The sequence below is a fragment of the Hyla sarda genome, chromosome 5 (assembly GCF_029499605.1).
Source record: "Hyla sarda isolate aHylSar1 chromosome 5, aHylSar1.hap1, whole genome shotgun sequence".
NCBI classification, from domain to species: domain Eukaryota; kingdom Metazoa; phylum Chordata; class Amphibia; order Anura; family Hylidae; genus Hyla; species Hyla sarda.
Window position 1 is genome coordinate 13,224,476 of NC_079193.1, and position 12,608 is coordinate 13,237,083.

The 12,608-nt window shown below is 43.2% G+C and overlaps 1 protein-coding gene across 4 annotated transcripts in view; it reads left to right on the forward strand.

The window, feature by feature from the left end:
- The window catches only part of CRPPA (CDP-L-ribitol pyrophosphorylase A), a 194,886-nt gene that overhangs the window by 65,348 nt on the left and 116,930 nt on the right, over positions 1 to 12,608 (forward strand). For all 4 annotated transcript variants that reach the window (XM_056518901.1, XM_056518902.1, XM_056518899.1 and 1 more), the window contains exons 4-5: positions 298 to 402; positions 8,696 to 8,741. In XM_056518901.1, coding sequence (XP_056374876.1) covers positions 298 to 402; positions 8,696 to 8,741 — 151 coding nt within the window. The remainder of the gene's footprint in view (positions 1 to 297; positions 403 to 8,695; positions 8,742 to 12,608) is intronic.

The window sequence follows — 12,608 nt, forward strand, 5'->3', positions numbered from 1 at the left end:
TTTTGCATTATTAGTCTTATTTTACACCTTTATAGGCAGTAGCCAAACTCAACACTTCTACCCATCACTAAGAGTGAACTCCCAGCCTCAGAGCTGCCAAAATCTGACAGAATCGCCGCCATCCACTTTCTCGTAAAAGTAGAAGGTTTGGAGTAAATGTGAGAGTCTCCGTAGCCCGGGGGATGGGAGTCGCTCATCTCACTGTTTCCAGACTGAAGTGGCGCAGATTTGTAAAAGACGGGCGGATTATTGTTAATTGTTTGACTTGTTTTTTTTTTTTTTTTCCTCCCCCCGCAGTGCTCCGAATATGACCTGGATTTTGGCACGGAGTGCTTACATTTGGCACTGGCCTACGGTAAGACGAGGGCTAAGCTCCTGGACGGACCCCCTGACCTGTGGAAGGTAAGTAGGACACCGCAGCGCTTTGCCTTGTGCCAAAAAGTTTAAATAACACTTACAAACACTCAAGTGGCCCCTTAATTTTTTCAAGTCTGCATCCTTGAAATGCTACCCCCCTAGGCTCTGCACACCTTATCATAGACTGGGTGGAGGGGTGTTGATTAGAGATGAGCGAACTTACGGTAAATTCGATTCGTCACAAACTTCTCGGCTCGGCAGTTGATGACTTTTCCTGCGTAAATTAGTTTAGCCTTCAGGTGCTCCGGTGGGCTGGAAAAGGTGGATACAGTCCTAGGAAAGAGTCTCCTCCTAGGACTGTATCCACCTTTTCCAGCCCACAGGAGCACCTGAAAGCTGAACTAATTTATGCAGGAAAAGTAATCAACTGCCGAGCCGAGAAGTTTGTGACGAATCGAATTTACCGTAAGTTCGCTCATCTCTAGTGTTGATCTTTGAAGAAGGGTTTGGGTCATGTTACATTTCACATTACATTGCGTTTTATCACTGGTCTGATCCACAGAAAATCACAGTGGTGGTTGTGTCAGAGGAAGTGGTCAGTCCTGGGTCAGCTGACTTCCTGTGAACTACAGGATGACATCATCACCTATCAGATCCCTCCTTCTACCTCCCACACCCACCCTTCCCAGATCTGTATACTGCTGCTGCTATCTCTATGGGTTCAGGATAAATAGAAGTTATACTCCTCCCCTACAGCTCTATCTGTAGACTGCTGCTGCTATCACTATGAAATCAAGATATATGGTAGTTATACATTCCCCCTCCAGCTCTAGCTGTATACTGTTGCTGCTATCTCTATGGGATCAGGATATATAGAAGTTACACATCTGCCTTTCAGCTCTGTCTTTATACTGCTGCTGCTGCTATTTCTATAGATCAGGATATATAGTATTTTTACACCTCTCCTCCAGCTCTATCTGTATACTGCTGCTATCTCTATGGGATCAGGATATACAGTATAGTGGATATAAACCTCCCCTCCAGTTCTATCTGTATACTGCTGCTATCTCTATGGGATCAGGATATATAGTAGTTATACACCTCCCCTCCAGCTCTAACTATATACTGCTGCTGCTATCTCTATGGCATTAGGATATATACTAGTTACACATATCTCCTCTCCAATCTATATCTGTATACTGCTTTCTTCTTTCTCTGTGGGATCAGAATATATAGTAGTTATACACCTCCCCTCCAGTTCTATCTGTATACTGCTGCTATCTCTATGGGATCAGGATATATATAGTAGTTATACACCTCCCCTCCAGCTCTAACTATATACTGCTGCTGCTATCTCTATGGGATTAGGATATATACTAGTTACACATATCTCCTCTCCAATCTCTATCTGTATACTGCTTTCTTCTTTCTCTATGGGATCGGGATATATAGTAGTTATACACCTCCCCTCCAGCTCTAACTATATACTGCTGCTGCTATCTCTATGGCATTAGGATATATACTAGTTACACATATCTCCTCTCCAATCTCTATCTGTATACTGCTTTCTTCTTTCTCTATGGGATCAGAATATATAGTAGTTATACACCTCCCCTCCAGATCTATCTGTATACTGCTGCGGCTGTCTCTATGGGATCAGGATATATAGTAGTTATACACATCCCCTCCAGCTCTATCAGTATACTGCTGTTATCTCTATGGGATCAGGATATATAGCAGTTAAACTCCTCCCCTCCAGATCTATCTGTATACTGCTGCGGCTGTCTCTATGGGATCAGGATATATAGTACAGTAGTTATACATATCCCCTCCAGCTCTATCTGTATACTGCTGCTATCTCTATGGGATCTGGATATGTAGTAGTTATATACCTCTCCTCCAGCTCTATCTGTATAACTGCTGCTATGTCTATGGGATCAGGATATATAGTAGTTATACACATCCCCTTCAGCTCTATCTGTATACTGCTGCTATCTCTATGGAATCAGGATATATAGTAGTTATACACCTCCCCTCCAGATCTATCTGTATACTGCTGCGGCTGTCTCTATGGGATCAGGATATATAGTAGTTATACACATCCCCTCCAGCTCTATCTGTATACTGCTGCTATCTCTATGGGATCTGGATATATAGTAGTTATACACATCCCCTTAAGCTGTGTTTACTCATTGCATTTTTATCAGTTTTTTTTTTTTTTCAGTTTTTGTTGGGATTTTTCCAAAATTGTGGCAAAAATGGTTGTTCTTACCATAATTTGCAGGGAAAAAACTGTACATTTCACAGCTATTTTGAAACAAACAAAAAAGAAAAACACATCTCAAACACACTGATCTAATATGTATGGGCCCTTTGCCACCTTTTAAATAGATTTTTGTCTTGTAATCCAAAGTTCCTTCAATTCCTTGATAAATTTATAGAGCTATATTTTTTTTCCGATACAGCTTTCCAAATCCCCTGCATGGACGTAGAGTTGTATGGTTAAAAATTCTCGCTGCCATCGTCCACCACTAGGGGCAGCGTACAGCATACAACCTATATAATAAACTCAATTAAAGGGGTACTCCGGTTAAAAACTATTTATTTTAAATCAACTGGTGCCAGAAAGTTAAACAGATTTGTAAATTTCTTCTATTAAAAAATCTTAACCCTTCCAGTACTTATCAGCTGCTGTATCCTCCACAGGAAGTTCTTTTCTTTTTACATTTCTTTTCTGTCTGGCCACAGTGCTCTCTGCTGACAACTGTCCGGAGCAGGAGCAAATCCCCATAGCAAACCTCTCCTGCTCTGGACAGTTCCTAAAATGGACAGAGGTGTCAGCAGAGAGCACTGTGGTCAGACAGAAAATACATTTTAAAAGAAAATAACTTCCAGCAGCTGATGAGCACTGGAAGGATTAAGATTTTTTTAATAGAAGCAATTTACAAATCTGTTTAACTTTCTGGCACCAGTTGATAAAAAAAAAAAAAAAAAAAGGTTTTCACTGGAGTACCCCTTTAAGTAGTTAAAACATCCAGGAGTATGATTCCAGTCGAATATAGCTCAGTGTTTCCCAACCAATGTTCCTCCAGCTGTTGCAAAACTTCAACTTCCAGCATGCCCGGACAGCCGTTGGCTGTCCGGGCATGCTGGGAGTTGTAGTTTTGCAACAGCTGGAGGCACCCCAGTTGGGAAACCCTGCTCTCGCTTGTGGCATTATTTCAATTCTCATGTCCTGACAGACGCACGACATGCTGGGAGTTGTAGTTTTGACACATCTGGAGGGCCATAGTTTGCAGACCGCTGCCGTAGATGTACAGCACAACAGAAAATCCAAAAGTAGGAATCTTTGGCTTTGTGTATTGGGGTGTGTCTGTGTTTGCCCCAGTTTTATTGTGTGGGGGTGATGGCAGACGGCACCTCATGCCGCAGCATGCCACTTAGTCAGGGTGGTTATCCTGCCAGGTTCTATATCCTGCCATCCACTCCGTGTCAGACCTGTGTGTATTGTATTTTATGACTCACACCGAGGCCGCATAGTATTAGATCTACCTATTCCAGGTACATTCACCCTGCAAGGATTAGGCTTTATAGTCTTAGATCGAGTGAGTATTTGAATTTTATTTATAGGAATAATGTAGTGGTTCTTGTGTATGCCCTGTGCTTACCTGTTTTAGCTGATGTGGCAGGCATGGGGTTTTCAGCCAAAGTGATTGCAATTCCATCTCTGAAATGATTTCCTAATGCTGCCTACATGCCATGAATCTTCTGGCTTTACAGAGAGAGGAGGTGGAGTCTTATCACTGAAGCTGGTCATCTAATTAAAGAGTACCTATCATGAACTAATCTGTCCCTAATCCCCCCCCCCCCATCTGTCCCTGACTGATCCTGACACTAATCCTGCGTTATTTTTCTTTAACCCCCTCTTTGTACGTAATTTTATCCCTGTAAGGCTGCTCAGTCTTTGTTCCGTGTGAGGGAGGAAGGGGGCGTGGCCCGGCAGGCACGACGTCATCTGAAGCCTGCCTGGGCCCACTTCTGCCCTTCTTCCTCTTTGCTGCACTCCCTCTCTTCCATTTACAGGGAGCAAGGGGTGCAATCAGCGCTCATGGAGAAGCGGCTCAGGCGGGCAGCATGCTCCCAGCCAGCCATGTCAGGAGCGCACTGTACTGTGCACACAGCGCTCCCTCCTTTCTGATTGACCGGCAGGGAGCTGTGCTTGTCAGTGTCCCGGCTGTCCCGACCGGCAGTTCAGACTCATGCCAGGCCAGCGTGAGTCCGAACTCTGTTGAGCCAGAAGAAGCACATTATTGTGTGAAACGGACGTCGCTCCTGCTTTAATAAATAGAAGCCTGAAGTTACCTTTGGTGAGCTGCCGCTAGCTTTCTTTCTGCTTGAAGCACTTTTACAGGGGATAAGATGTCTATGGCCGGAATACACCTTAAAGGGGTACTCCGCCCCTGGCATCTTATCCCCTATCCAAAGGATAGGGGATAAGATGTTAGATCGCCGCGGTCCTGCTGCTGGGGACCCCGGGGATCGCCGCTGCAGCACCCCGCTATCATTACTGCACAGAGCGAGTTCGCTCTGTGCGTAATGACGGGCGATACAGGGGACGGAGCAGCGCGACGTCATGGCTCCGCCCCTCATGACATCACGGCCTGTCCCCTTAATGCAAGTCTATGTCAGGGGGCGTGACGACTGCCACGCCCCCTCCCATAGACTTGTTTTGACGGGAGCGGGCCATGACATCACGAGGGGCGGAGCCGTGACGTAACGATGCTCCGGCCCCTGTATTGCCCGTCATTACGTGCAGAGCGAACTCGCTCTGTGCAGTAATGAGAGCGGGGTGCTGCAGGAGCGATCCCCGGGGTCCCCAGCAGCGGGACCCCGGCGAACTGACATCCCCTTTCCTTTTGGATAGGGGATAAGATGTCTAGGGGCGGAGTACCCCTTTAAGGACACATCCCATTTTGGCCGCGAGGACACAAAAAAATTTTCATTTTTGCTATTTCGTTTTTCCTCCTCATCTTCTAAGAGTCATAACCTAAAATTATTTATAGTGGGAAATTGATAAAGAAAACAGCAATTTTGCAACTTTTGGGGATTTGGTTTTTGTGCAGGGCACTTTACGGTAAAAATTACATGTTCACTTTGTTCTGTGGGTCGATGCGATTAAAACGATACCCGATTTATATAGTTTTTTTTATACTGTGCTATGTTAAAAACAATAAAACTTTTTTTTTAACAAAGTCACAATGCATTTTTTAGGGAAATGTTGCCACAAGGCGAAAGGGATTTGAACTCCAATCAGAATTAAGGTGTTTTTATGAAGCTTGGATGTCTTAAGGCGATGTTCACACATTGAATTTTTATTGCATGTAGGTTCTTTTTGCTGCAGCTTTCCAAAATCGTGGTAAAATGACTAGTTTTTACCGTGATTTGCACATATACAAAGGCACCATTTTTACAGCAATTTTGGGAAAATGATAGCAAAATAAAAAAAAAGTATCAAAAAACCCATTGTGTGAACACAGCCTCAGCCTTATAGCTACTATATATCCTGATTCCATAGAGATAGAGCTGAAGAGGAGGTGTATAACTACTATACAGTGACCCCTCGACCTACGATGGCCCCGACATACGATCATTTCAACATACAATGGCCTTTCAGAGGCAGCATCAACATACGATGCTTTTGTATGTCGGGGCCATCGCATAAACGGCTATCCTGCAGCGCAGACTTCTTCAGCTGCCCCCGGATAGCCGTTTACGGTGCCCCGTGTGGTCCGCTGACGATCACTTACCTGTCCTCGAGGCTCCGGACCATCCTCTTCGGGATCCTCTGCATCATCGGCGCTCTCCATCAGCGTCATCACGTCGCTGCGCACGCCGTCCCGTCATCCAATAGGAGCGGCGTGCGTAGCGACGAGATGGCGGTGGCGGAGAGCGCGGTTGCCGGGGAAGCAGAGGCCTTGCCGGGGACGCAGCGACAGGGATGGAACGCGACATCCCGGGCAGCGGTGACGAGCGGTGAAGGTCTGGAGCGGCGGGGACAGGTGAGTATAACTTTCTCTAACAGTGGTCTACAACCTGCGGACCTCCAGATGTTGCAAAACTACAACACCCAGCATGCCCGGACAGCCAACGGCTGTCCGGGCATGCTGGGTGTTGTAGCTTTGCAACATCTGGAGGTCGGCAGTTTGTAGACCACTGTCCTATACTTTACATTGCACGGATCCCTCAACATACGATGGTTTCAACAAACAATGGTCTGTTTGGAACGGATTACCATCGTATGTTGAGGGACCGCTGTATATCTTGATCCCATAGAGATAGCAGCAGCAGTTTACAGATAGAGCTGGAAGGGAGGTTTATAACTACTATATATATCATATTCCCATATAAATAGGAGCGGTAGTGTATAACTGCTATATATCATGATCTAATACATATAGCAGCAACAGTTTACAGAGCTTGGAGGAGAGGTGTATAACTTCTATATATCCTGATCTCATAGAGAAAGCAGCAGCGGTATACAGATAGAGCTGTAGGGGAGGGGTCTGGGAACTAACATGAATAATGTAGTTTACACTAAGTCAGCTGACCCAGGACTTACCACTTCCTCTGACACATTAAGCACTGTGATTTTCTGTGGGTCAAACTGGTGATCACATGACCAAAGTACAGTAATGAAACACATGGAAGCAGCTGTGCTGGAAGAAAACAGATGGCACTGTAGAACTTCTGAAAGTGAGTGTGCATTATATGGGTTAGAAAATCTAAACCTGGAGTGCTTCTTTAAACTAGTGTTGAGTCCACATGACAGCCCACATATACAGCAATGCTAGTTATGCAAACATATGAATGCATTAGCCATGGCATGGAGCGGAGTACCTTGTCCGGGAAGAGGATATTTGGAAGATAATGCTGGTGTTAAAGGGGTAAGTGGAAAACATTTTTTTTTTTAATCAACTGGTGCAAGAAAGTTAAACAGATTTGTAAATTACTTCTATTAAAAAATCTTAATCCTTCCAATACTTATCAGCTGCTGTATGCTCCACAGGAAGTTGAGTAGTTATTTTCTGTCTAACCACAGTGCTCCCTGCTGACACCTCTGTCCTTGTCAGGAACTGTCGAGAGCAGGAGAGGTTTTCTATGGGGATTTGTTCCTACTTTGGACAGTTCCTGACACGGACAGAGGTGGCAGCAGAGAGCACTGTGGTCAGACAGAAAATAACTACACAACTTCCTCTGTAGTATACAGCAGCAGATAAGTACTGGAAGGATTAAGATTTTTAAATAGAAGTAATTTATAAATCTGTTTTACTTTCTGGCACCAGTTGATAAAAAACAAACAGTTTTTCACTGGAGAACACCTTTCCCTCCATGTCACCTATGAGTGAGAACTTCAATTAATCAACGATGCTTTTCACTGGAGATTCTCTTTAATTTATCTTATTTATGTATTTATTTATTTATTTATTTATTTATTTAATTACTTAAACTGAGATAATTGTCAAAACATAAAAACTATTAAAAATATAGTGTAATAGCGCCCCCCAGAGGAGTAGGTCCTTTAAAGGGGTACTTCCGTGGAAAACTTATTTTTTTTTAAAGTAAACTGGTGCCAGAAAGTTAAACAGATTTGTAAATTACTTCTATTAAAAAATCTTAATCCTTCCAGTACTTTTTAGGGGCTGTATACTACAGAAGAAATGCTTTTCTTTTTGGATTTCTCTGATATCATGACCACAGTGCTCTCTGCTGACCTCTGCTGTCCATTTTAGGAACTGTCCAGAGCAGGAGAAAATCCCCATAGCAAACATATGCTGCTCTGGACAGTTCCTAAAATGGACAGCAGAGGTCAGCAGAGAGCACTGTGATCATGACATCAGAGAAATCCAAAAAGAAAAGCATTTCTTCTGTAGTATACCTCCCCTAAAAAGTACTGGAAGAATTAAGATTTTTTTTTATAGAAGTAATTTACAAATCTGTTTAACTTTCTGGCACCAGTTTATTAAAAAAAAAAAAAAAAAGTTTTCCACAGGAGTACCCCTTTAAAATATTTTAACTTATAACACCCACCATGCTTCACTACACATCACACCTCTGCCTCACCACACATTCTCCCCTTCACTAAGTGCTCATCAAATCCAATTTTTGGGAAAGAAAAAGTGAAAACGTGTCGCCCCATTGTTAATGAGGAGGATTTTATGAGACAACTGATGAAATAAATGATTGGTTAAAGCGTTGACAATAGAAATTGCCGCTGCGGGGCATTCATGCCGCTAATCCTTCCTGTCCCTGTAATTAATGCCGCTCATTTGTGCTCTAGGTGACCTATAAAAGAGATTTATATACAGCGGAATCAATCATTAAGGGTAAGTGAATATTATATATCCCACTGCATCTTATTACTGACTCAAGACTTCTTATTAACTCTTACAAGGAATGTTGTATTGAGTGATATTCTTGTACATAGGGGGCAGTATTATAGTAGTTATATTCCTGTATAAAGGAGCAGTATTATAGTAGTTATATTCTTGTATATAGGAGCAGTATTATAGTAGATATATTCTTGTATACAGGGGGCAGTATTATAGTAGTTATATTCCTGTATAAAGGAGCAGTATTATAGTAGTTATATTCCTGTATAAAGGAGCAGTATTATAGTAGTAATATTCTTGTATATAGGAGCAGTATTATAGTAGTTATATTCTTGTATATAGGGGCAGTATTATAGTAGTTATATTCTTGTATATAGGAGCAGTATTATAGTAGTTATATACTTGTACATAGGGGGCAGTATTATAGTAGTTATATTCTTGTGTATATAGAAGCAGTATTATAGTAGTTATATTCTTGTATATAAGAGGCAGTATTATAGTGGGTATTTTACCTACTGTAATTCTACTTTCCTTGAGTCCTGAAGGCAGCACAGAAGGGATATTCCATCATCTTATCCCGAATCAGCACCATCCTATAGAATAATTACTTAATGAATTAAATAATTTGATTGCTAGGATTGGCCAGAGGCTCCATAAAAGGCCCCAGCACCCAAAGGACACAGTGTAATAAAATAGACCAAAGTCATGCAAATAAAATAGTTTATTGGGTGGGTATTGTGCTGCCTTCAGGACTCGAGGAAAGTAGAATTACAGTAAGTAAAATACCCACTTTCCTCTTCGTCCCTTCGGCAGCACAGAAGGGATCTAACATAGAAACCAAAGGGGGGATTAAGCTTCTGCTGCAGACAACACTCTGGTACTGAAGGCTGGGTTCGAGGTCTGAATCTGTAGCCTGTAGTGCCTTGCGAATGTTGGGCTGCATTACAGATATTCATTAATGAGACCCGTTCCCTTTCTGCCCAAGATGTAGAAGTGGACCGCGTGGAGTATGTTTTCAAAGGTGCAGGAGGTTCTTTACCAGCACTAGTATAGGCCTGAACAATAGTAATGCGTATCCATCTCGCCAGAGTATCCTTTGAGGCTTTGTTACCTCTATTGAAACCTGCTGGTAGGACAAAAAGATTCTCTTCCTTACGAAACTCCTGTACTCTGGTTAGATAACAAATCGGAGAGTGTTTTACATCCAGACGATGAAATCTTTCCTGTTCCTCATTGCTGGGATCTGGAAAAAAAACTGGTAAAAATGTTTCTTTGTTAATATTAACCGCTGACGGAACCTTAGGTCGGAATGTAGGCATAGTCCTAATTTTTACTCCTTCTGGCAAAATTTTCAAATAGGGCTCTCTGAAGGAAAGCGCTTGCAGTTCCCCAACCCTTTTGGCTGATGTGATCGCGATAAGAAAAAGAAGCTTCTTTGACAACCATTTGCGGTCAATAACTTCAATAGGCTAAAATGGGGGATCTGTAAGAGCATTGAGTACGAGCACCAAGTCCCTTGAGGCTACCGGAGTGCGTACCGTTGGCCTGAGTTTCCCCAACCCTTTAAAAAATCTCCTAATTAATGGATCATTTATGAATTTTCCATTTGACATGGCATTTATGGCCATCATGTGAACCTTTAAGGTGTTGGGTTTTAATCCTTTATTGAAACCTTCTTGGAGAAACTGTAGTATAGTCGTCACAGATGGTTGAAGGTGGAGCTGCGATAACCAACTTGAAAACCTCTTCCAAAGCCTATTATACACAAAATTTGTAGAAGATCTCTTAGACGACATCAGAATGTTTACTACTTCTGTAGAAAAACCTTGCTGCATTAACCGGTCCCTTTCCGTAACCAGGCCATCAGATGTAATTTCTCCACGTGTGGATGTAGAAACCCTTTCTGGATCAGTAAATCCAGCACTGGTGGAAACTTGAAGAATCTCCCTGCTGATAGTTGTAGAATGACCGGGAACCAGGCTCTGTAAGGCCAGAACGGAGTCACCAGGATTAAGGTCGGCCGTTTTGCTGATCACTTTGGGTAACACTGGAAGTGGAGGGAACAGGTAGAAGAACTTCTTTTCCCATGGAATTGAGAAGGCATCCAGGATATCCGGCTGGTCCCATCTTCTTAATGATCCGAGCTTCTGTACTTTCCTGTTCTCTCGTGTCGCCATCAAGTTGAGATCTGGCATCCCCCACTTGTCTGTCAGCATCGTGAAGTAGCAAGGGTTGAGAGACCATTCTGCTGCTACTAAGGTCTCTCTGCTCAATACATCTGCTTGGTGATTGAGAATGCCTCTGATATTAATGGCTTTGAGATTTGTCATGACAGATTCTGCCCATGACAACATCGGGGCACACAATCTTTTCAGCGCTAGGCAACGAGTGCCCCCTGTTTGTTTACATAAAACGCTGCGGTTGCATTGTCCGTCCGTACCAAGACCGATTTGTTGGTGAGAAACTGTTTGAGGTGATAAAGGCTTAGTTGAATAGCCTTTAGCTTGTGGAAATTTGAAGACCTCAATTTAATTGTTGGTGTCCAGGAACCTTGAATTCATTTGTCCCCTAAATGGGCACCCTGTGGTAGAGGCATCGGTGGTAATGGTCACTTGATGGTTGTTGCAAAAACTCTTCCCTTTGTAGAAGATTTTCCCACCATAGTAGGTCTTTCTTTACTTTTGGCGAGAGAGGAATGCGGGAGCCTAGAAAAGTCCATTTCTTGTTCCATTTCTTTAGGATCTTGTACTGGAACTCCCTGAAATCGGCCTTTGCCCAGGGGACCGACTCTATAGTGGTTGTCAACATTCCTAACATGCTCATCGCTCTCTTGACTGTGACTTGTGGGACACAACACTTTTTCAGGACTGCTTCCTTGATTGTCTGGGTCTTGTCCCCCGGCATGAAGATCTTCATTTGCTGGAGATCTACAATGAGACCTAAAAACTGAATGCGTGTAGTAGGATAGAGTTTCGATTTCTGGAAATTTACCAGAAATCCTACACGTTTCAGTAACTGCAGACAGGAGTGAAGATGATGCTGGAAAGTTTCCGGGCTGTCTGCTATTACAATCCAGTCGTCCAGATATGGCAATATTCTTATCTTCTGGAGGCGTAGAACTGCAACCAAGACCACCACCAGCTTGGTGATGGGGCTGGAGACAACCCAAAAGGAGGAGCCTAAAACTAAAGATGGAGTATCTTCTGCTGTACACGGACAGCTACTCGAAGATATTTCCTGTGTTCCTTCTTTATGGGCACATGCAGATATGCATCCTTTAAGTCTAGGCAGATCATCATTTACCCTCTCTCCACAATGCTGTACAGGGTTCTGATATTGTCCATTTTGAATTTGGTTTTCACCAAATGTTTGTTTAAGAAATGTAGGTCAATTATCAGCCACCATTTGTGATCTGGTTTGGGGACTGGAAACACATATGAATAGACCCCCATAAATTCTTCTTCTTGAGGTACTTGTTCCAGTGCTCCTTTGCTCAAAAGCTCCATCAGAAGGGGAAACACTCTGTGATCCTGGTCTTGGTTTAGAAGAAACCTGCTTCTTGGTTCGTGGTGAAATTCCAGGGCATAGCCCTGACGAACAATCCGTAGTACCCAAGGATCTGATGTCACACTTTCTCATTCTCTGTAGAACTTTAGCAGCCTTACCCCAACCTAATCCATACAGCTGGCGTCAGAATTCCGGCTTTGCGTTAGCCGATCCAGACTGTTTCTTCTTGTTCCTCTCCTGGAATCTGTTCTGATATATTCTACCTCTATTTTGGTATTGCTTCCTACGGAAACCGGCTCTGGAATTCTGACCTTGAAATCTCTTGAAGGGTTTCCGAAAGGAATGCGGGAGCGC